Source organism: Electrophorus electricus, chromosome 2 (assembly GCF_013358815.1).
Source record: "Electrophorus electricus isolate fEleEle1 chromosome 2, fEleEle1.pri, whole genome shotgun sequence".
Taxonomy (NCBI): Eukaryota; Metazoa; Chordata; class Actinopteri; order Gymnotiformes; family Gymnotidae; genus Electrophorus; species Electrophorus electricus.
Window position 1 is genome coordinate 5,602,364 of NC_049536.1, and position 25,068 is coordinate 5,627,431.

The window sequence follows — 25,068 nt, forward strand, 5'->3', positions numbered from 1 at the left end:
TTGGAATGAACTATTTTCGACGTAAGATCCTCCGCCTCAATTAGAGGCCTATTTATTTATATTTATAGGGCACATTTTTGCTGTATGTTGGATTTCATCTGGAAAGGACATATTGGCTAATCACCGCAAAATTACTTTTGTAAAATTCACGCAGCCGTGTGTATTAAGCATAGCAAGCAACATTGCCATCTCCAGGAGAAAGAGGGCATCGTCAAAACAATATTAATGGATTTTCTTCAACTGTTCGGCTTCTCTCTCGCACTAATAAGTTCAACTCAGAACCATGCGAACCATTATACAACCTGCCCACTGGGGCAGCACGGATATACTGTTGAAAACCCAGAAGGAACTTAAGGGGAGCTTTCTATATTGTTTTGTCATATACTATTTTCAGTTTTCAAGATTTACCCACTCTGGGTAGAAGCCTTTTTGCTTTGGCGTAGTCTTCCTCTAATGAGATCCAAGCATTCACCAGAACACAATAAGTGAACATTAGACCACAATAGTCTAAAGCAGCAGTGTGCTATTTGTAATTTATTGAGTGATCACACCACCAATGTATGATTACATTGTGCAACAATTTATGGGAACATTCAAATTGATTACATTGTAACTAAATGATTTTGTATATGGGAAGATCTGTGCAATGGATGTGTTGTACCAATGCGAACCTGAAATACTAGGTTATTACATTAAAACAAAAAATCTGGACTAGATCATTTTGAAGCAGACTTGCTAAAAATGTATCCATGCAAAAAACAAAACCTAGGAATATTTTACTGAGGGAAGGGTAAAGCAATTGTCCTGCATCCAAATTTAAAACACATCTACAAATGTATATAGAGCATACAACCATAAAGTGTGCATTACAGCACTGATCACAAGCACACTGATCTATTTTCAAACTTGATTATCCTAACAAAATGCAAGCATGCTGCCAGCTCTCCGACAGGAAATTCACAGTTTGTGATTATTAGTCAACTTGAAATTGTTTTGTATTTTTGTTATGAACACTAGCTCAGTAAACAGATGGGATTTATAATAAGCTTACATACATAGACAACTGTGGTGGTTTCTCATGTTAAAGTTACAAAACAGAGGAAAAAAAATTCAAATCAAACTAACCTCTGAGAAAATGCTATTACTGCTGAAATTATATCAAGATTATTGTATTCCTAATAAAAGTCAATACATCTGCAGAAATGAGGATATTAAAATAGCAGAATGAAGCTAGAACTATGAAACGTGCAATAAACTGGAAAAGGTACTATAAACCTCATCAAAATGGATCCTTAATGTCCAACTGCACTTTGTTTTTTACTGAAGCACTAAAAAGAAAATAAATAAATAACAGAAGGCAAAGTTTCTAAGCGGAATCCTGGCCAACTGTGCACTTAAATGTTAGATTATATAAGTGATATAATACTGTTTACAGCTGAAGAAGGTAATAACCAGGTAAACTCAATTATTACTCAGTAAATAATGTACCAAAATGTGGTAAAGTTATTAAGGTTTATGCAATGTTCAACATAAAGATTGCTACATGGAAAAAAAAACAAAAAAAAACCCTATAATCACACTAGCGTGGAAGTCAAGGCCACAGCTGGTAATTAGTCCTGAAATACAGCTTGCTTGGCTGTCAAACTGACAACGTGCATGACACAGACAGCACTGGATATATGGTGAAACAGTGACAACTGAGAATTCATACTGTTCCAAATCCAGCTGATTGCCAACAATGGAATGCCATTCAAGCAGAAGACAAGTAGTCTGCTCTGACAAACTGAATGATATGCATTATACAAGAATTGCTTTTCAGCAGCCAAGTGTCATCTCATGACTGAAAGGAATTTACTGAGCCTCTGCAGAAACCCCATGGAGGGCAGAATTTACTACTGCTTGCTTTACCTAAAAAAAAAAAAAGTCTTAAAATAGTACATCCCTAATTTAAAGTGATTTAAGTGCTTTAGACCACACAGTAAACAGAAATAGAAATACCAAGAATATGGAATTTGGATGAGCAAAACCAGAAAGTGTATGTATGTGGTGTATATAACAATGTAAATAAACATTGCATAAACTAGTAAACAAGTGACCATAAACACGTTCTGATTTATATACACAAATGTTTCCTGTGTAATGTTTCGATAGGTGAAATGTGACTATGATTAAACAATACACAATGCTGTTGTAGCAGTATACGTACCATTTCATGAATGTACCTGAACTTTGATTCTGCTCAGAAACACCAGCTAGTATACACATCTGGTATAAACCATTACACTGACAGGGACTGTAATACTGATTTGTGAGACCAAATTTCAATAAAAAGAATAATCAATCAATCAATCAATCAATCAATCAGTCAAACAATATTCACAACTCAACAAAGAAGAAAAAAAAGAACGCAGAGATGCCAACAAGCTCAAAATAGCTGCTTGGTGTCCTTTGGTCCTTTATAGCTGTACCAACTGTTCTTTGAGCCACAGTCTCTCCAAAGAGATGTGTACAGCATGGAGTACAACTGAAGAAAAAAGGAATGCATCACTTTTATTGGCTCCTCAGCTGTATAGGTTTGAGCTCTGATTGGTGGTGGTTCAGTTGTCCTCATCATCATCACTGATGACCGCGCGGCCGTCTTGGCTGGTCTCCCTCTCTCGCAGGAACGTCTGCCGAATGGCCTCCAGCTCGGTGAGCTCGAGACGAACCTTCTCTAGGTGAAAGGTGCGTCGGTTCTGGATCTGCCGCAGGGGGAAGGGGTTCATGTCCACGAAAGCCATATTCATCAGCTTTCTGTAGGAGAAAGATGCAGAGGAACTGTCTCAGCTCTGTACTTCCGGGAATTCTGTACATCTGGAAGTACTGAACTGAAGTTGAGGTTGTTAAAAAAAATAAATAAGTAAAAAATAATTAAAAAAACATTTTTTAAATCACATTACCTTGCATCCAGTATTGTACGTGTGAAATACCGAAGATACTTAAAAATACCCATGGCATCCTGCAACTTCAAAAACTCCTCTTCTTTGCACTTGAAGAGCGCAAGAGCAAAGCGAAATATGATCTGTTGAAGAAAATAATCTCCATGAAGCTTCCTCTTGAGACAAGAAAAACGTGTTCTGAAACAAAAACCTCTGGAAAATCCATTTAAAAAGAAGAGGATAAGCAATATTTCCTCCAGTGAAAAGGCTTTCAACTAAGGGCATGTAGGAGCCCATGTTTTAGTTTGTCATAGGAGAGCAGTCATTATCTGGTTCCAAACTAATAATACACAATGCACTATGTGCAATCAGTGTCAGGTACAGTACAATCATTAGGCTTTGGAATAGTATCAATGTTTTTATTTGGCTCTGTATTGCAGCACACAAGACAGGAATCAAACAATGTCTTAAAAAGTGCAGACCATTTTACATGAACAAAAGTGACTGGACAATGGGTTGCTCAATTGATTTTGGCCAGCTGTGTTGCTGAACTGAGGCACATGGCTGACTACTGCTGCCAGTAGAACTGACTCACTTGTCTTTATTGACTATATGGCTGTGAACTATAGCATCAGGGGACATTCTAAAGAGTGCAGAAGCATATCAACTGTTTAGATTTAACCATCAAATCCTGTACAGTATTTTGTCTTGGAGCAAGTCAATGAGCCAAAACGTACCACTAACGCAGCTATGGAGTTTTCAGAGTACAAACATAAAAACAGTCCCCATTAACCAAGTCATTCAACGAGTCTCAACCCTCACACAAGTGTGCACACAAGCATGCACCAACAGCAGCACCCACACCACAAAGATTCAGACGATGATTCTTTCTCAAAAGCACTGCTAGATCAAAATTATGAAGGACACCCAGTTGGATTTTCAATCTTACCTTGGGTCCTTCGTAGAGAAATGCATCCCATATCTTGAAGAGGATGTCACTGACCACGCTGTCCACAAACACCACCAGGAACCAGTTAAAGGTGATGAGGGAGAAGTCCACCTTATACTGTTCAAAATGGGCATGAAGCCGAGGCAGCTTCTCATTCATCAAGTCCTTAAAGACGCGCTGGTCCACCTGCAGGCAAGTACAGACCGAACGCTGCACTAAATGACACCTAATACAGGGGCATTACATGGAGCACTGTGCCTCAAAGTACACTGTGGTAAAAAGACAAAAAGAGAACAGCACAGCTTCAAAGTGCTTTAAATATTATTACTTTTTTATTGCTACTATAATCATAAATACTTGGGGAAAAAAAACAAAAACTGAGCAACAGTGACTAGTCGCTTGCTAGTGATTCCACATTCATGTATATTTTCAAAGCTCACATCTTTCGGCTTACTCAGATCTTACGGCTTACTGGGTCATCTTAATCAGTCAGCATTATACCCATCTGCTTCATCAGATATTTCTAAGTTACTAATATTGAAATCAACTATCAGTCTTATTAGTCATAAAAGATCATTTGGCCTACATTAACGTGTAAAATTGGTAAACTCTCGTTCTACAGGTCACCGTTACATTTTTTATTTGTGTGTGATGACTTGGTTTGTAAGGTCTTTAAAACAATTAAAAATTAATAACATTTTTAAACCATTTCATAAACCCCTTATAACAGTAGTTTAACTGTAAATTGGTACCAGGCTGGTTAATACAGCATGTATAGTGAAGTTTGGCTTAGTGCCAAGACAAGGAACCGGCACCAGCTAAGCAATGTTGTGCAAGGTGCTCAGTCATGTCCAGTATTATTTCTAAAAGGAACCACCATTTTAAATACCAGGATGGCCACGTTAAAACAGCATTACTGGGTGAGGGCTATAGCTTCAGAATGAAGGATAACATGCAAAACACTTTATGTGAACCTTGCTAGTGAATCACACCCGGCCACCAGTCACATGCTAAAAGCACCCATTCCACTTGGCGGATGTTACAATCCTGGCAACAGATCTGGGAAGTACATCTGGGACTTTGACCCTCGCCCCACTGAAAACAGGAAAAAACAGTGGAGGGAGCCTTTAATAGTACCTGCGAGCCCAGCAGTGTTTTGGTGTAATAATCCCGTGGCATGAAAACTTCCACAATGGTGATTAGGCACCAGAAGGCCTCTTCCTGTTCTAAGTAAAGAAGAGCTATGGCAGCGAGCCTAAAAGCAGAAAGAAGGGAATTCCAGCTGAGGTATTTATTAATTATACAACTATAACAAAAGAACTATAACAAACTTATCAGCTGTGATTTACAGTAGCTTAGATGAGGTTCAGCAAGCCAAATAAATAAATAAATGAATGAAAAAGCAGATACTTCATTGTGAAGTACTTCAGAACTGAAGAGTCCTGCTTAAGAATACCTGTTGAGGCCCTGGCAGTAGCCGATGTCAGGGTTTCTCCAAGAGAAGGCCAGCAGAACGTTCCTGAGCTTCTGGATGCCATCAGCTGAGGGGGAAGCGTAGTGCTTGTTGTTGGGCAGCGTACGCAGCAGGTCGAGCTCGATCTGCTTAGACGCCGGGTTGGGCTTCTCCCTCGCCATGCACAGCAGGTTCTCGTAGTAGTCGGCCGGCTGACACTCACGGATCTTCTTCACATGGAGGTTGACACACCAGCTCCAGATCTTGGAGCGGTGTGGGTGAGGTACACCACTGCGGATCAGGACCTTCAGCTCTGGAGAGCGGACCATCTCCCTGTTCATGGTACCAGCAAGGTAGTTCTCCCACTTCACCCCCACAGACACCTCCTGGTCCGTGAGCGAGAGGGAGCGGAGCTCCAGAGCCCTTACTTTAGCCACCAGCTTCTCTTCCTCATCCTCCTCCTCTGGGACGGTTTTGAAGCCATAAATATCATACTCACTGAGAAGAGGAAGAGAGGAAAAAAACAGCACTCAGTTGCACATTTCCTTAAAGAGTATAAAACCTAGGACACACACACACACACACACACACACACACACACACACACATACACCCACACACACACACACACACACACACACACACACACACACACACACACACACAATGTTCATATTGTCTTATAAAAAGAACAATAAGTAATTGTAGAAGGTTATATTTCATGATTGCATGAGATAAACCATTTGCTTATCTGTGTGTGGAACAGTGAGCATAATGTAAAAAAAATACAGAAACAGTCATTCATTTTTTAAAGCATATAATCTCATATGCAAATTTAATGCATAATCTTAAAAATCCACAGCAGTATTTTCCAATTTTTGCGCTGATTAACTTAATAATGCAGTTCACATCTATCAACACACGATTACAATATGTGCATCTTGGGAACCAAGATGCTTCCCTACTACAATACATTACAATAGATAAGACAAACATTAAGACACAGACATCACTAATCTTACATGTGAATATTCATTAAAATACATATCCAATTGTACTAAAAAGGTAGCACTTGTGTTAAAGAGGAGGAGAAAAAACAAGGAACAAATCTGACTCGGGTGTATTTTCAAGCAACACTCAACCTGTTGGTGCTCACTACTCAACCTGGTGGTGGCGTGGATATGTGCTGAAAGCACAGCACTACAGAAGCTAATGCCTAAAGTCAGAAGCAGCAGAAGTGGTAGCTGTCTTACCTGACAGGGTGAGGTTTGAGAACAGCATGTTCCTGGTGATCACCACTGTCTACCTGCAGGGCATCTTCCAGTAGCCTGGATATGAGCTCCCGGGCTGGGTCCTGATCGGACATGGAGCACAGAGGCGTCTTGACTTCCTGCAGCAGTATCAGGTATTTACTCTCCACCTGGCACATCTTGGCCTCCAGAGAGATGTACTGCAACGAGACGGGGAGAGAAGTGAGAAAACGAGAGAGAGACTAAAACGCGCAAAAGGAGCTGCAACAGTGCTTTCACTTAAACTTTCAGTTCCAATATAAATTAATGTGTGCACGCGTATTTTTTCTTCATGCTCCATGTTCGTCACCTTTGCCTCCAGGGCCTTCTCTCTGTTTTCAGAATTCCTCCGTAAGACTGTCAATTCGAGGATTTCTTTGTTCAGGAAATTATTTTGGGATTTGTAGCCCTGAAGACTGTCCTAAAACATCAAAAGCATGCATGTTTAAAACATGACGTTAAGCAGAGGGAACGCCTCCCTGCATGCTCTCATCTGTACAACACAAATATACGGCAAAGTGGTGGGTGCTGTTGATCTATAAAATCAATAAAACTTTGATTAGCCCCACAGGACAATTCCAAGGCAAGCACAAAAACACCCAACACACACTAAAAAGCATAAAAGACAATAATAATGGTAGTCCCATATCTCCCCACTCCATCTCATTCACATAGTCCAAAGTTCATTTTCTTATGCTTCTGCCAAGACCTTTAAATATACAAATTCAGCGATGCCACATTGTGCCATGTAATATGAGAATAACCTACATACAGTTGTGTTCAAAATAATAACAGTCCAACATGATTAACCAGCTCAATCAATGTTTTTGGTAGAAATTATATTACTACATAGCAAATAACTTACCAGTTGGTGTAGTAGAGTCACAGAAAACCATCATATGCATGCTCCTGAGTTTGTGTAATTGAATAATTAATTGAAACAGGCGTGTTCAAAATAATAGCAGTGTGGAGTTCAATTAGTGAGGTCATTCATTCTGTGAAAAAACATGTCAATCAGGTGGCCCTTATTTAAGGATGAAGCCAACACATGTTGTACATGCATTTCTCTCTGAAAACCTGAGAAAAATGGGTCGTTTCAGACATTAAGAGCAGCATACTTTGATTAAAACGTTGATTGGAGAGGGGAAAACGTATAAAGAAGTGCAGAAAATGATAGGCTACTTGGCTAAAATGATTTCCAATGCTTTAAAATGGAAAGCAAAACCAGAGAAACGTGGTAGAAAACGGAAGACTACCATTCGAATGGATCGAAGAATAGTCAGAATGGCAAAGACTCAGCCAATGATCAGCTCCAGGGTGATCAAAGATGGTTTGAAGTTACCTGTGAGTCCTGTGACAATTAGAAGACGCCTGTGTGAAGCTAATCTATCCGTAAGAAGCCCCCGCGAAGTCCCATAGTTTAAAAAAAAACAAAAAACACAACATGCTGAAGAGGTTACAATTTGCCAAAGAACACATGGACTGGCCTAAAGAGAAATGGAGAAACATTTTGTGGACTGATGAAAGTAAGATTGTTCTTTCTGGATCCAAGGGCCGCAGACAGTTTGTCAGACGACCCCCAAAACACTGAATTCAAGCCACAGTACACTCTGAAGACAGTGAAGCATGGTGGTGCAGGCATCATGATATGGAAATGTTTCCCTTATTATGGTGTCGGGCCTATTTATCGCATACCAGGGATCATGGATCAGTTTGCATATATCAAAATACTTGGAGGTCATGTTGCCTTATGCTGAAGAGGAAATGCCCTTGAAATGGGTGTCTCAACAAGACAACGACCCCAAACACACCAGTAAGCGAGCAGCATCTTGGTTCCAGACCAACAAAATTAAAGTTATGGAGTGGCCAGCCCAATCCCCAGACCTTAATCCGATAGAAAACTTGTGGGGGGACATTTAAAAAAAAAAAAAAAAAAAAAAAAAAAAAAAAAAAAATGCTGTTTCTGAGGCAAAACCAAGAAATGCAGAGGAATTGTGGAAAGTTGTCAAATCATCCTAGGCTGGAATACCTGTTCACAGGTGCCAGAAGCTCCATGCAACACCTGAAGCAGTTCTCAGAAACAGTGGTTATACAACTAAATATCAGTTTAGTGATTCACAGCAATGCTAAACCCTAGAGTTTTCAGTTTATACAGTAAATATTTGAGTTTGTAAAGAAAAATGCAGACACTGCTATTTTTTTGAACAGCCCAATATTCATTTTTGTTCATTTTCTGTAAAGTAATTAAAAAAATTGATACATTTTTCTTCATGTTCTGATTTAGAATATAATGTGCAGTGTTCCCAATGCATGGAAATAAAAACTACTATAAGGACTCCGAGATTTGCTCACGTTTTCAAATGCACTGCTATTATTTTGAACACATCTGTAAGTGTAAGTCAGCTCGTGTCATTACCTTCAGCTTGTGCAGCTCCTGTTGCTCTCTGGCTGTGGGGGAGCTGCAGTCTGCTGCCTCGGCACTGCCGTCCTGGCCCTGCTGCGATAGCTTCATGATGACCTCGTCTTTGGCCTGGATGGTCTCCATCAGCATGCCCAACTGATCGTTAATGTCACCCACTTTCACCTTGAGGTTCCTGAGCTCCAGCCGCAGGCTCTCCTTCTCCAGGGCCAGGCGCTCCATGTGGCCGCACAGCTGGCGAATTTGGGTGTCGCGCTCCACCAGGGCTGCAGCCGCCTCCATCCCACCGGGGTCTGCTGCCAGTCGCCGCTCGCAATGCAAACTCCGCAGCGTCTGCTGGAGGAGACGCACCAGCTCCTAGTGGAGGCGCAAACACGGCATTGTCACACGCCGGCCTCAAAGAGAGCAGGGAGGACTTGCACGTGTCCAAGGGCTGCACACACAGAGCGAAACACTGCACAGGCTCTTCTGTGCATACTGATCAGGGTCTTGAAGAGTCAAAGTTCATGAGAACACAGTTCGCTCAGTTAGGGAAGTGCTGACCCCCTTAGCTAAAACTCTCACTGGCCTCTTTGTAAAAATGGGATGGTAATTAAAAAAAAATAAAAATAAATAAATATCAACAACTGATTGTAAAAGAAAAGTACCATGATTAGCAGGATCAAGGATCATGTTTCTTCTTGGGGCAGAATTAGCTCAACCATTTGGAATAAGATATTGCACATTTTAAATTTAATTTGCTCCTTCCAGAACTGAAAACAAAAAAAACAAATGTATATGTTGCCCTTATTCTCTTATTCTGCTATTCAGCCCATACAGTAACTTTGCTAGTCAGTGCGCGATAGACTGTAGAATTCTGATCGCAGATTAGACACTGCCTAAGATAATGCACCAGTCTGTAATCCAAAGGAGAACACACATCATCATGAACTGAAGAAAACTGAGAAGCTTTTTTCCAGTAGAAGGGGCCATTTGGAAATTGCTTCTGCAAAGATAAAAAAACAAAATTAATTTACTAAATTCAGTGTAATTTCTGATTTATTAAACCTAATTTTGGCAAACAAAAGCCAAATTAAACTTAATTTTATCTTACAAGTGACAAAAAACCTGACAGATGCATGTTGTTTGTTTTCCTTGCTCAGCTGCCTTCAGCAGCCACATGTATAAAATATTTTTGATTATTTTTCTGATTTCTGGCCAAACTGAAGTTATCCACAGACTCCCTTCCTGCTAGCATCTCTCCCCACTTACTGTTATAGACAAGATATAGACAGGACTTTACTATAATGTATATACTGTACACTGCAGTAGACAAAGCTACAAATCTGAAACATTACAAAAAAGTTCATTAAACAGCTACATAGGAAACGCCCAGCCCATGCACCCACCACATCCATTTAACGGTAACTCAATTAATAACACTGAACAGGTATGCTGAACATTTTAGCCCATTAATGGAAATTTTCAAAATACCTTTCAACCAAATGACTATTGGAACTCCATGTTCCAGTGTTTAGAAATGGGTAAATGTAATTAAACAGATGTTAATCAAGCCTGTTAGGGTTCAGGGTTAGCCTGCGTGAGCCTGAGTAAGTGGTGCTATGTCTGGTCTTCATGGTAATTTGAGTGTGACTGCTCCCATTGTTCTTGGTTATTTCAAGAGGTACAAAAGCACATCTAGGGTTAAACATACCAGACTATCTGCAAGGCTCTGCTGAGAGACATTTGCAACTAGTGCACAAACAGAAGAGTAAATGAATCAACAGTACCCGTCCTGTGGCTTGCTAGGCACCTGCTAAACACCTCTGCTGACACCTCAAAAGAAACAAAAACAATGTGAAGATGAAGGAGCCTGAGAATGAACAAACAGCACACCAGCAGGGGCTGGTGACAGTACCCCCCAGCATGCACCAACACACACAGCGGACCAACCTCAGCAGCAAAGTATGGTCAAAATAACTGTGTTTTAATTCACACATGGCTGTGACACATACAATTGCAGGAATTCCCCATCGACATGCAATAGTGAAACAAAAGAGGAAATGTCCCAAGAGTGTGGTATAACCACACTGCAGACCCTGCTTTGGCGTGGATCTTTTCTCAGGAAAGGTGACAGGATGCTAGCAGTGCAGTCCATGGGTCAGACACACATCCTGCACCGTTTTGTTCCTGACAGTGGAAACATCTCATAGGCATTAGAGATAACAGAAGTGCCTTAGTCACTACAACAACTGACGGGTTCACATATGTTCTTTACAGCATGGAGAGAAACAGTCAGACTACAAATCCTTATACCTCAGGACATAAAGGGTACATTTCATAAGTTGAAATGTATCATAAGTTGCTTACACAAAGTGAAGCAACCAGTACCACTTCAGAGATATACTGTAAATCTGCCAAAACAAATTGTTGATATGACAGGACTTCATTATAATCATTAAATCATTTCAGCACCCCCCAACCCCACACTCCCTTACACACCCCCAACCCCAGCCCCTGCACCTTCTGGCTGGTGAGTTCCTCCTGCAGGTGGGCCTGCTCCTCCTGCTGGCTCTGCAAGCGCAACTGCAAGTCCGCGGCCTCCACGGGCGACGGCTCAGCGCTGCGGCTCGATCTGCGCTTGACTCGGGATGTGCTCCGGAAGTCGAAGGTGAACGCTGAGCCAATGGAATCTGGGCAGAAAAGTTGTAGCAACAGTGTCCATATATTTACATTCATCAGGAACTTGCATTACAGTGCTGACAAACAGAAAAATAATATCAATAAGACATCCCAGCAGCTCTATAAACATGTTAAAGATTTTATAAAAATTTGCCTCAGGTGTTCCCCTGTAGTGGTAAGAGAAGACTGAAAGGGGCTTGTCTCACGTCTGTGGAAGTTGGAAGGACTTTCACGGCGCTGGCTCTCAGCTGGCGGTTTGACCTCTGCTGTGTCCTTCATGGGGTGGTCCACCATCTCCCACTCCTCGTTGCTGGCTGTGTAAAACACACTGCGTCGGTTCTCTCCCCCCCGCCCTGGCCGCAAGTGAGACATGCTGTTCCTGATGGAGGGAGTGAGCAGTGAGAGGAGGAGAGACGTGGGAGACTTCAGAGAGCACTTTAGTTGCTCTGGTAAAGGAAGCAGTGTGCTGACATGCATAATGGGTACAAAGATAGCTGCAAATAATGGTGGATATCGAGGAAAGAAATTAACCAAATGAAAATTTGCACATGCAAAAGAAAAGCTCTCAATAAAAAGGAGTAAAATAAATAAACAAATAAATAGATGGATACATAAATCCAGAAAAAATTGAAAATTTTAAAAAGCAATGGCCCCATTTTGGTTTGTTTCTGAATGAGCAGACATGCATAGTAGCTGGTACTCTTAAATATTTAATTTTAGAAGGGGGCCCAGCTGTGAAAGGTGGTATGTCTGTGGTATTTCCCTAGCTCTATTTGTATGCATGCAAATGTGAATGTGAACAGCAGCTGGGCTGAACGGATCTGACTGGCCAATCACATGGCTTAGCTCAAGGCCAACACAACTGTTTCATAAGGAGGTGGCCGTGCATGTCAGCATTTAAGCCCCAAGGCCCAGCATCTGTGACATCGCCAAGAGTCCAGAAAGGATATCCAGCTCCAACCATGGATGGGGTGGATGGCAGCGCACACAAACCTGCCAAGAGAGCCTGATCTGGTGGCAGCAAGAGACTGGCCTCAGCAGGGCTCTGCAGATGGGGCTTATGCTTTGTGAGTGGGGTGGAAGAAAGAGCTTGGGAGCCAGCAGTAGGTTGGCTTTTGCTACCAGGCAGTCCAGGGATGCAGGGCCATGTATAGGCAGGGGATTTGCTCTCACCAGTCTTTTATGGTCACTGGTTTAGCAGGGTGAGCTGGTGGCAAATACACTAAGCCCGCACAGACACGCACAATAATATGCACCAGCGCTTTGGAGAGTAGTTGTTTTGCTCAATGTCCTTAGCTTGCCAGAAGCAAAGAGCAGAAAAACAACAGTGTTAGGAATTGACAGGTACGAGCTCATTTGGAGGACAATACACAGACAACAGCACAGGTAGGCAACAGCATGCAGAGATTGGCACGCGTGTTATAGATTATGTTCACAAGAAGCTGTCTGATGTCATTAGAAGTGAAATTCCAACTACTGGTGGACATGTTTACTATGAACAGTACAAGCAGGCAAGGAAGCTTGGCTTTGTATTCAGTAAGGTCAAGGTGAGTGCAAGTGCCAGGGGTATAAAAGCAGTTCAGGGATATCTGAAAACAATGTAGTGTGTTGTTCTAGCCTTGTGTGCATTTAACTGGTTGGGCACACTGCAACAATGAAGATACACAATTTTCCTTGCAATGGAATAGAGGACATAAGGTTAAGGGAAAGTTTATGCTCCTCAGAACATTCAAACAGAAGATGTTACAGTATTACACTTGATTGTAGGATGATATAGTTTGGACACCTTCAAAGAGCGGTTTTCATGTGCATATGCATGTGCCCCATCTGTGACTCATTTTGATCCTCACACGTCTGCTTAACCATCACTTCACATGACCGGTTTGATCTGGCGTGATAACCAGGTCAGTGTACACAACTGCCAAACTCCACAAGCGCATTGAAGCTCAGCATGTTCAGGCACCACAGCTGGAACTTCTCCAGCTTGGGTGTTTTGGCATTCTGAAACACTGCCTCATTTAAACACATTACCAAAGTGAAAGCAATCAAACACCAGCTATGACCATTTACTGTTCGTACACAGCTAGCCTCATGTCTGCCACAACATAGGTGGGTTACATTAAGCAAATATTTCCACCAACATCCAGAAGGGCATATATGATATGATGACCCAAAATACAAAATTCAGCAGAATATACATCTAAGGAACAGCTGTGACCTTCCCACTGCCAGGTATTGCCCAGGCCCTTACCTCAGCTCAGTGCCCCATTGTTTAAGGAAGAAGTTGTGAGCAGTGGGGTTCCTTGCAGACTGGACTCCAACCAGGCCATTAGCATCCGCCTCCACTGCGAAATCGCTGCGGACTCTCTCCATGCTCTCATTGGGCTGCTCGGGGATCAGTGCATCTGAACAGCAACGCAGGAGTGCAGACGGATAGCGTCACTGACCCATGCTCACATACAAGGCTATTCACTAGCTGCAGGCCAGAGTCTGTATTCAGTGTTAAGGAAGATAGCAGGCCTTGTGACTGACACTGACCTTAGTCACTTTTCACTCACCGAGGTGCCAAAACAAACCAAAAGGACAGCACTTTTGCCCTAAGTTGTGATGCACACAAAGAGTAAATACGCAGTGGTGAACAGAATTTGAACTTGTGAGAACTTCCTCAGCAAATGAGACAGGTGGCTACCCAAAGTCAACATAAGTTCTAATAATGCTGACTTGGGTAATAGCATCTGCCAAACTTTAGACTTTGAGGTGTGGGAGTCAGCACCAGTAACATGCTAGCCATGCCCACTGCCTACAGTGGTCAGGCAGGCTTTTCTTATTGGCCATGGGTTTGTCCTAAGCCTCCGAGTGACAAGGGCTCTTGACAATCTAGCCACCTTTAATGTGAGAGCCAATACCCAACTATTTAGATTAGTTTTTAATTAACCCAAGACTTTCAGCTAGTGTAAATTATTCCTTGTTTTGTTTTAACGCATTTCTTTTTTGTTGTTCTTTTTTTATCTGCGATTTTAACCTTATAAATTATAATTCATTGTATAATTCATCTACTCTGTGAAGCACTTTGAAAACTTAAGCTTTATTTATATGGCATTTTTAAAAACAATTTTATTACAGAGTTGCTCGAAATAGTACCATGCAAAAGGAACTAAAAAAAAAAATGTGTGAGTCAGTCAGCAACTTCATAATTCTATCACATGTCCAAGTGGAATAGATGGGTTTAACTGTAAATACATTCTCAGTAACCAGTGGCCTGATAATTTACTACTGACATCTGACTAAAATGGAAAAAAAAAACAAAAAAACAATTGTAGAGAGAGGATGTCTCCATCATGTTAGATAATGTCTTATTTACACTTCAAGATTCAGCATTATACAGGAATACAAGAAGGAATTTAAAAAAATAATAAAGCTTTTCGTGACGCGTGTGTGTGTATGTGTGTGTGGCTAAGGTGTTGCTCGATCCAGTTAAACTTGATAATGTGTTAAACATTAAGCTGCTTTATCTAAGAACAAAATGTATTTTAGTGATCTAAGCATGACCATGTTGACTGGTCACAAGCAACAGCACAAGAACCTCCCCTGAGCTGCAAGAGTGAAGCGACAGTTCTGCAAAACACTCCACAGCAACAAGCAGAGCAGAGCCAGTTCCAGAATGCCCTGGCATGAAGCTCACACACAACTGGTCACAGCCCTGTAGAAGCTCTAGACTTCTCAGGCCCTTACCCGTGTCCTTAGCCACCAGACCTGTGTGAGGGTATTGTGGGATCGGGGAGCTCCAGCCGTCTCGGTTGCCACCTCCTCGCGTGTTACTGAATTCCCATCGCTTCTGCTGCAGCTGCTGAAGCCAGTACTGCATCACCTGCCTGTTGGGAGCCTGCAAGACACATTCACACAATCACACAACTAATTCCCAAACCTCCCTCATAACACGCTCATTTTGAAGGCCTGTGCATTTAGATTTAGAAGTTGACTTCAGTCAACAATGCAGATGTCACTCATTTTCTGGTTTGGGTTTGTGTACTTCCGCTGAATCTTTTGTGGAGTGAGGCTTTATTCTTAGAAATAAGCAGACCATAAAGCTGTAGTTTTATACAGATTTTATCCCGTTCAAACACAGGTAGCAGAATAAAGTACTCTGGTTTGAGTTCTTTAGAGGAAGACAGTCAGGTGTATGGGTGATCATGCTCTTTGAGTATGATCATGTTAGTTTCAGTCTCAGTTCCAGTTTGGTCAGTGTCTACGTGGCAGCTTGTCTAATGCAACAACAAAGCACCTGTGTTTTTAGCACATGATTTGCTTGAAGCTACAGAAAGCTCAGACAAAACCATCCATTTGATCAAAAATCCAAACCTGCCTGGTTAAATCTCAACAAAGGCTACATCTCAAACCATGGTAGGCATACACATGGCCTTTATAGACAAGTAGAGATGGGAATTTCCTGAACAAATGACGATTTAAACTGACTTGGAAAGAGGTAGCTATCATCTTTAGTCTGGCCATTTGCAATAAAGCAGTGTGCTGATGGAAAACTGTGGTGCTGAAGAGAGAACAGGTCCGGTGGCAGCCTTGCTAGATCTGGGCCTCTGAGGCGTGCCAAGATGACATACCTTAGGTGCACTAATACATTTAAGTACTGTAGCTGTAGTGACCCACTGATATGACCACCGGCAGAATGTGGCCAGATCCTGTTGGGTTAATGTAAGATTTAGTCTAGAATGGGGTCTCATGTGTGCAAAAAAAAAAAAAAAGACACTACAGCACTTGTTTCTCTGAAAGACATTTTGGCAGTAGTCTGTCAATGGTCTGGTCTTATATAAACATTAACTGGTGGCTTAATGGATGTCAAACAAACTAAAACTAAACTCTCTGTCCCAGTCTCGGGGAAGTCCGTGTAATGTGCAAGTCTTTCTCTGTTCACACATCCTTAACGCAACTTTACCGTGAAACACCACGCCCACTGAAGCTGGCATGTCTGACCAAAAAAAACCCCATTAAACTGCAGGCCAGGAAAGATGATAACTGTTCCAAATTCAAGAACTTTTTACATGTTCATGCGATGATGCAAAGTTTTCAGAGCACAACAACTATTTTCACTGCAACCTTCACTGGGTGACTATGAGATTGCTTCAAACGTGTCTTGTTAACTCTCCAGGCTGTAGGCCTGTGCACTTGAGACGCGGTACAGAAAACTCCCAGAATTTCAGTGGTTTTTCCTTTGACAGCCATCATTAGTGACTGCAAAACGTGCGCCAAAATGTGTGATAGCACTGCTTCAATATTTGAATTTCTGCCATAGGTTATATCAGCGTAACGCTGTGCCCAATGTGTGTACAACCATGGCGAGGAACTGGGGAATGAGTTGTATTTATTTAGTATTTAGGCTAAATATAGTAACGTGAACATACACTGCAAAATCATCGACAAAAAAATTCCTTTGTATTGGCAGGTCAGATCATGCTTACTGCTGAATCAGTAGACATAGTTTACGCTTTTGTTTAAAGTGCTAATCTGGCTAACTAGCTTGCATTGACTAGGTAAGTTGCATGTCCATCTAACGCTACTTTCGAGATATTTCAGCGGAGAACTGCATCAAAGTTAGCCATCAAAGCTGAACCACAGAGCGACATTTACACTGAACCGCACTACCTTGAGTAAAAACTCTTTTCCGGTGGTGCGGATCTCAAATTGTCCCTCTTCTTCCACATCATAAGTGAAGCACGCATCAGCTACTTCAATGTATCCAAGTGGAAGGGCGTCCTGGGGCGTCTTGAAATAATACAAGTAGCATTTCCTTGGGTCATAGACAAACCAGCGAGTTTTGAATCCCTTGAGGGGTCCCTTCCCAACAAGCTTGTTTAGGTAACCACATAATTTCGGAGCCTTCGCTTCATCACAATCGGCCACGTCTACAGATTTGGCCGATACAATCTGATAATTCCTGGACAGACTGGAAGTAGTGTCATCCTCTTCGTACATCTTTCTTCTAACTTTGCCTCAATTTCCACCTCTATTTCCATCCACATGACTTGTCGTCCATTCTTGTGGGATGGCAAATGGTCACAGGAACTATAGTCCGGAAATACAGGCGTAGATTTAATGCAAAATGACGTGTCTTTTGCACAGACATGATTATATTTTAAGCCAACTTTAGGAAGTCATCAGCGGCACATCACTGTAAAAATATTGCGGCTTTCTTTTTTGGTATGCTCGATATTTATGATGAAGTATCAACACATGTAGGAGTGTCCGCGAAACCGCCGGCGCAATCACTGTTTCACCGTTTCAGTTATCTCCACCATTAGGGAGCGTAAAAGAGCAACAAAGCGCCCCTTTTTTTCTTTTAAATAGGTGCACTTCTTTTTCTCAGAATGACTGAAATATTAAATCAAATGCTGCGTCAGTTTACAATCATCCTATATTTCAGCATTATTACGATCATAAAGAATACGAACCGAACTGTCGGCCTAACGCTACAGTCTAACTGCTGGAAATGAAAGTGCAAAATTGTTTTTATCTGTGTTTACTAACTTTTTAACCCCATTCCCATAGGTGATGTTAAGTGTTACATTTGAATAAACACTATTTTCCAGTGTTCTAGAAGAACATTATACGGTAAATTGTTTTTAGTCTTCTTAATAGCAAAGATGACATCTCTTACTCATTCTCAATAGGCCTAAGGTTACAAAACAACATATTCTAATGCACTTATGTACATTTTGGTTCTGGATTCATACTTATAAACTGGATTGTACATATAGAGTGATAGAAAGTGATGTCTTGCGAGAGCCCACCAAAAGAATATAAACTTTCCCCCAAGATGATCAGTTAAACAGTGTTTCCAGTACGCCACTAGCTTTAACGTTAATCTTATGTTGCCATAGCTGTTGCAGGCGTTGTTTATGAGTTATGACACGTTTAGGAGGGAAACACTTTGGTTTCCTGTACCACAGACATCTCTGTGAAAACACCTGTTTGATGTTGACACAGCTGCGCTTTTCAAGTAATAAAACATGATAGCATGAAATGTATCAAATTTGTTATCAGACAAAGATACACCCAATCAAAATTTGAAGTTATTTTCCTATTGATAACTAGTTTCCTGTGAAAAGTGGAAACAAATTATATATATTTGCTTTGGTAAGATAATATTTTCAATTGCCTCTATTATATAAAAAAATATTAATCTGTATTATTCGGTGTCCTTGTGTAATTCTGCTACTTATTTCAGTCTCACCTGACATTCAAAAATGTCGCACTGTTCAAATACCTCCTGCAGTAGGCAAATCTGCAAGACACAGAGCAGTTAATTCCTCATGTCTATAGTTAATATTGTTAATATTCGGCATACATAAGAATTATAAAGCACTGCCTGCACTGACAGCCATTTAGACGTTACCACAGCAAATAATTTATTTCTAATTAAGATGTTTTTTAAATATTCTTTAAAGTTTTTAATCAAAACATATTAGATAACAACAACAACAATAATAATAATAATAATAATAATAATAATAATAATAATAATAATAATACCATACTGAAAAAGGAAACTGCTATATTGTGAAAACTGTGAGCAACAGAAACGATTTTGTTCGGAATTCTAGCAGAACATTAAATCCACTGAACTACTAGTTTAAGCCCCACCACTGCCAAGTTGCCACTGTTGGGCCCCTGAGCAAGGCCATTAACCCTCAATTGCTCAAGTTGTACTCAGTCATAATTGTAGATCACTTTAGATAAAAGCGTCAGCTAAATGCTGTAAAAGTTTTTGAGCTTCAAATAATTCCCATGAACAACAAAACTGCTGACACTGAATCTTCCACAGCAAAACTGATATAGTATAAAATGTCAGGTATCCTATTTTAGTCATATAATGTACTTTTCTATACTTCAAAAATGTATCCTTCTTAGAACATGATTAGAACCTATTGAATTGGTCCAGCGAGAAATGGTAAATCATAAACTAACTATGACTCATGAAAGAAATTCAAAAAGTAATAGCTTGTATCTTGGAAGGTCTCAAAGTGAAACCTGTGACACATTAGCTCTGAAGAGGCTGATGTCCCACTCACACTGAGGAAAATTGGGTCAGACCACCACACAGCACTAGCAAACGCACATTTACCATGCCGTGTGATTCCTAAATTACAGTAATCACACTTACATTCTAAGGGGGTTAGATTGTGAGTCCAAGTGGGAATTTCAACAGTGGAACACACTAAGGAAGAATTCACTAAGCAGATGAAAAGAAAGAAAGCCTTTTGTTCATTTTATAAAAATTATAAACAAACATGATAGCTATATTGGTATCTTGCTAAAAATCTAAATGGAACATTACAATAGGACTAATTAGCATATTTTTTCTATGTCTTTTTTATTTTGGTTGGTTTTGTTTCAAGCATAGTAAATGTACATGGAGTGTACATGGGGTTTTCACAAGTACCCCTGAGTTATTGCTATACCAGCTATACACCAGCAATTTCTGGTTGAGGCTTTAATATAAACAGTATTGCTGTAAATTGTGCACCTTATGTTACAGCCAGTGTGCATTTTTACCTCATCCATCATTAGCAACAGTTTCACTGTGTGTGTGAGCACTGAGACCACATTTCTTTCCTCTGCCTGCTTGGTTCCATTTCCCTTCAGGAAATTTGGTTGGTGAAAAAAGTTGGTGAAAACTCTAAGATCTGTGTTTGTGTTTGTGTCTGTGTGTGTGAGAGAGAGAGAGTTATGTGTTTCGTGCTTTTTCCTCTCCATGAACAGGACATGAGCTGCTCACTTTACCCCCTTGCGCATTGCACAAATTTTTCCGGGCCCCGTGGAACGATGTCTAGTGTAAATGTCAGCAGTGTATATCCGTCCTGCACTGTGTGTACACCCTCAGAACGCCTTTGTCTTCCTCTGAAGCAGATGAGGAGAACTCCTGCCTTGAGCAACATGAAGCTCAAATCACATCACACACAACAAGACTCAACAGCAGGTATGTCTCTAATGGACCACAGTGTTACTTACAGGATTTTGAGATTGGCTAACTGTTGTGTTTCTTCATGCTATACTGGTTTTATGATGTATTTTATGGAAGCACATGAGACAAAGAAAATGTATTAATTATTGTATTAATGTATTATGTATTAATTATTCTTTTTAGAACACTTCTGATACTATAATTTGTATATCTTTTATGAACAGTAAATTAAATATATAAAAATGCTTATTCTGTGTATGATTTTTGCTTTTGTAATATAGCTGTCACGGGTTGTCAGCTGTAACCCTTGAATGTAGCATTATAATTATGATTTTCATCATATTTGTGGCTCAGAAACTCTATGGCAGAATCTGCATTATCTCGGAACAAGTAGCTTCAAATCCCAGCTTGGATACCTGACTGGAACACACAAGATGGAGCAGAAGAAGCTGAAAACACATAGGGTCCAGTCCTGCCTGATGTTCTGCATGAGGGTAAATTGATGTTATAATCAAAATAATTTGCATTTCCTTTGTGATTGATATTTGGTTAATCATCTTGTAATACAAAATTAGTATGCTTCAGAGTGCCTCAATCTAACCTAAATGCTATTACATGTTATTAGAATATTGATTTGATACTTTTTGTTAACTTCCTGAATTTCGTATGGCTTAACAGGATCTAGTTCTAATAAAGCAATAAAGTGTTATTATTAGAAAATACTTTGATGTGATACTTCCTCTGCCAGTTTAGAAAAGCTTTTGGAATACCACGCTTTCTGGGAAACCTAAGCCAGTGCAGTAACAGTCATAACACTAACTGTGAGATTTCAAAAAAAGTAATGATCACAAGAGATTTACATAAGGCCACACTTTTCACCCATCTGGGTGGGACTATGAGCAGCGATAGTAAAATGCAACCAGGATGCCTTGGTCAGCGCGAGCAAGATAAACAAGAACAATGACTGTGTTCGGCCAGCCACGCATGCCAGCTGCAAAAAAGGCAAATGAGAGCGACAGAGTGGATCCACTCTGTTACAGCTGAAACTCTGCGAGCAGCTTGGGCTCTGAGCCACCCTTAAAGCTTCTCCTCTCTGGACAGACGCGTGTAAGGATGGAGCCAAAGCAGCCTGCAGTCGAGAGCCAGGCGGACAGTACGGAGAGCAAGCTGAAGGAGCTGGCCCTCAGATGGTTCACTGAGACCCAGGCCCCTCTCATCCTTCAAGAAGGCAACTTCCCTGCCTGGTTCCAAGGCTTTATCAGCAGAAAGTAAGAATCCTAGTCAGATGCAGAGAGAGAGAGAGAGAGAATGAGAGTAGTGACATTTAAACAAATTAGAAATATGTACCTGTTAAATCTAAAACTTTTTTGTATATATATATATATATAAAATCACATTTAATTTCAACTTCAATATATTTTATGTTATTTCAACTGCGATATCAGTTCAAAATATTTAGTATTTTATATTTATGTATTTGTATGTTCATATTCAGTTTATATATCTGTGTGCCAATATGTTAGCTGTTGTGTATCAATAAGTGAAAATTAAGCATACCCAAAAAAATCTCATGATAATTATAACTATTATATACTATTATAATTGGATTTCACATATCTTCATTATATTGTGTTACTATATATACTGTCTTATAGGTAAACTATGTACAGTGGAATACTGAATAGATACAATGGTAAAAGTATAGACATTGCTACCCAAGTTTATCCAAATTGAAATATTTTTCTTTATCCTTGACAAGGGATAGTCAAAAGCCGAGTGTGGAAAATAAATGTTTAAAAAAATTAATGCTCTGAAATTGGCTTGTATTACACAGACATGCAGAAGATCATCTGCGAGATAAAGAACTGGGCTGTTTCCTCATTAGACTTAGTGAGAAAGCCACTGGATATATCCTGTCATATAAGTAAGTTTGAATTCTTCTACTCATCTCACCTATTTTACCAGTAGAAAATACTGATTGAATAAAAAATTCATCTATCTCCTTCTCTGTACCTTATTTATAATAATCAATACAATTTGCATTTCCTTTATGCAAAAGAGGCCGCAGGAGTAATGGGTTCTAAGTTCAAGTGAAATCTAAAATCTTTTGGAGGGAAGCATTTTCATACCAGTTATTCTGTTTCAGAGGACATGACCGGTGTCGACACTTTGTCATCAACCAAAATAAGACAGGCCAGTTTATAGTGACAGGAGACACTGAGATGCATGAGACTCTTACCAGTCTAATCGAGCATTACAAGACCAGTCCTATCGAGCCATTTGGGGAGTACCTAACTGTGTCTTGTTTTGAGGTACAGTATCTCAGTCACCCACTTTCATTTAAATCTGGCTTCCTGACTTTAATAATAGAACTGGCTTGCACAGTTTAACTGAACAAATGTTTTTTCCCTCTAATTTGTATATATGAATATGCAAAATTATATGCATCGAAAAGAAATTCATGTCAGTGAGCTCTGGCATCTTTATTTTTCATGCAGTCCTCTACAAGTGAGCTGTACGATGTGGTGCAGTTTGAACCGAAGGAGAAGCCAGGAGTGAGTGTGAAAGCAGGAAAGAACATCTGGAACCAACACACTGACCAGCCAAACCAGTTTCAGCAGCCACCGATCCTGCCACCCAAGAGGAACATCCACGTATGTTACATAATGCTATGCAAACAAACAAGCATCAACAATTCAAATATTTAAATATTAAATAATATTTTAATAATGTAATACGATTTATGCAAATCTATATAAAAAGTAAAATAAATATACAGCAAAGGTTATTTGATGTTTTTGTCTCAATGGTCACATTTTCTTTGTACAGGCCGCACCTCCAGTTCCAAAAAGAGGGGCCCCAATGAAGACACAAACCAATGAGGAGAATCGCAACTCTGAGGTCATGGTGCTATATGCACAGCTGGATCAGTCAAGGTTTAGAGAAAGAGTAACACCTCCACTGGAGAGCAGGCGGAGTGAATCCAGTGCTCCACAGGTGAGCCATGGAGGTACAACCCAAGACTCTGAGCCGCAGAGTGTCAGGCCTCGGCAAAGCCCCATTCCCGGACCACGCACTGTATATTCAGAACTTGCCCTATCAGAGTGCAGAAGTAAATCCCTCCCCCTTCTGGATAACCGCACCAGGGGAGATCGTTCATACAGGCTCTCCACACCCTCTCCTAGTCCCCTACAACTGTCTCCAAACCTACAAAAAGGACACAGCAAGGGAACCAGCAGTCAGCTAATGCCCACCTACAGCCACAGTCTGGATAAGCTATGTGAAAACTCCTTCTATCAGCTGGCTGGCAAGTCAGGCAATCCTAATCACACTATGCAAGCCAAGTCTACGGCAAAGAGGCAGGACAATGACATGTACGCTGAGGTGCCTTGCGAACCCATGCCCAGACGTTTGCTCATGGAGAATACTTATGAGCAGATTCCTGAACCATGGCACACTCCTAGCCATAAGGGGCTTTCTGGACATGGGAACACCTACGAGATAGTAGAGAACTTCAAACCAAAGCAGAGCGAGTCTCTGCTGGGTATTAAGGTGAGGATATGTCACAACCATCAACCAGCCTTATAATGATATTGTTTGTGGGAGCTTTGAAATGAACTCTGCTGTAGCATATTTCCAGGCCTAAACCATATTTTTTTAGATTTAGAGAAATCTGTATTTTGAGGGAAAAATATTTTTCTTCATGGCAAACAACAAATGTTCCCAAAAATACTCAAAATATGTTCAATTGAACTGTTCAGATATAAGAATACCATTGTTCCAGTATTTAGAAGTATGGCATGGTAAGGTTTAGTACTTGCGTTAACCTAACAGAGCAGATTAACAAGGCCTGTGAATAATCATCACCTTAAACTATGTAATAACTGACTTCTTGTTTCCTGCAGGGTGATAAATGGAAATGGCTTCTCCCAGAACAGTGGAAAAAATGACCCAATCCTCAACCTCTAAATCAGCTGTTACAGAACACACAAAACATGAAGATTACACTAAAACAGGGGTAAAGAATAATAATAATAACTTATGTCAGGGTTATTTCTGATACTTTTGTTTCAAATACTTATATAGGTTTCTAATCTTGTCTGCAAATCAGCAACTATTTTATGGTGTGTAAGTATTTTAGTTTGTTTGTGATTTCTTTATTATTTATTAACTTAATAAAATTATATTTGTGTAGAGAACCTTGGTGCTGCTTTTTGAAACCTAGTCTTATTTTTTGACTTCACAGTTTTTATGAAACTATATATATTGCTGTGACACCCTATATTTAAATCAGCTGATATATCCTAAAACACATAGTTTCTTTTTGTCATCTCTTAATGACTTACAGCTGATAATGACTTAGTATGGGCCTCTATAGTTTGAAAATATTTACCAGCTGCTTGCA

The 25,068-nt window shown here is 40.4% G+C and overlaps 2 protein-coding genes across 2 annotated transcripts; one reads left to right on the forward strand and one right to left on the reverse strand.

Moving 5' to 3' along the window:
• Positions 1-502: 502 nt before the first annotated feature.
• On the reverse strand, positions 503-17,943 carry tbc1d2b (TBC1 domain family, member 2B). Its single transcript, XM_027003240.2, has 13 exons — positions 17,345-17,943; positions 15,422-15,572; positions 13,941-14,094; positions 11,896-12,068; positions 11,531-11,700; positions 9,026-9,385; positions 6,920-7,030; positions 6,574-6,770; positions 5,324-5,818; positions 5,005-5,122; positions 3,868-4,053; positions 2,940-3,061; positions 503-2,793 (listed from the first exon to the last, which is right to left on the reverse strand). The coding sequence occupies exons 1-13, from the start codon at positions 17,672-17,674 to the stop codon at positions 2,598-2,600; spliced, it is 2,763 nt and encodes a 920-aa protein (XP_026859041.2). The 5' UTR covers positions 17,675-17,943; the 3' UTR covers positions 503-2,597.
• Positions 17,944-20,524: 2,581 nt separating this feature from the next.
• On the forward strand, positions 20,525-24,780 carry si:ch211-112g6.4 (SH2 domain-containing protein 7). The gene is made up of 8 exons (XM_027003288.2): positions 20,525-20,678; positions 21,018-21,157; positions 21,765-21,931; positions 22,498-22,587; positions 22,810-22,975; positions 23,162-23,317; positions 23,493-24,215; positions 24,569-24,780. Exons 1-8 carry the CDS (start codon positions 20,525-20,527, stop codon positions 24,611-24,613), a joined length of 1,641 nt encoding a protein of 546 aa, XP_026859089.2. The 3' UTR covers positions 24,614-24,780.
• The last annotated feature ends 288 nt before the right edge of the window (positions 24,781-25,068 follow it).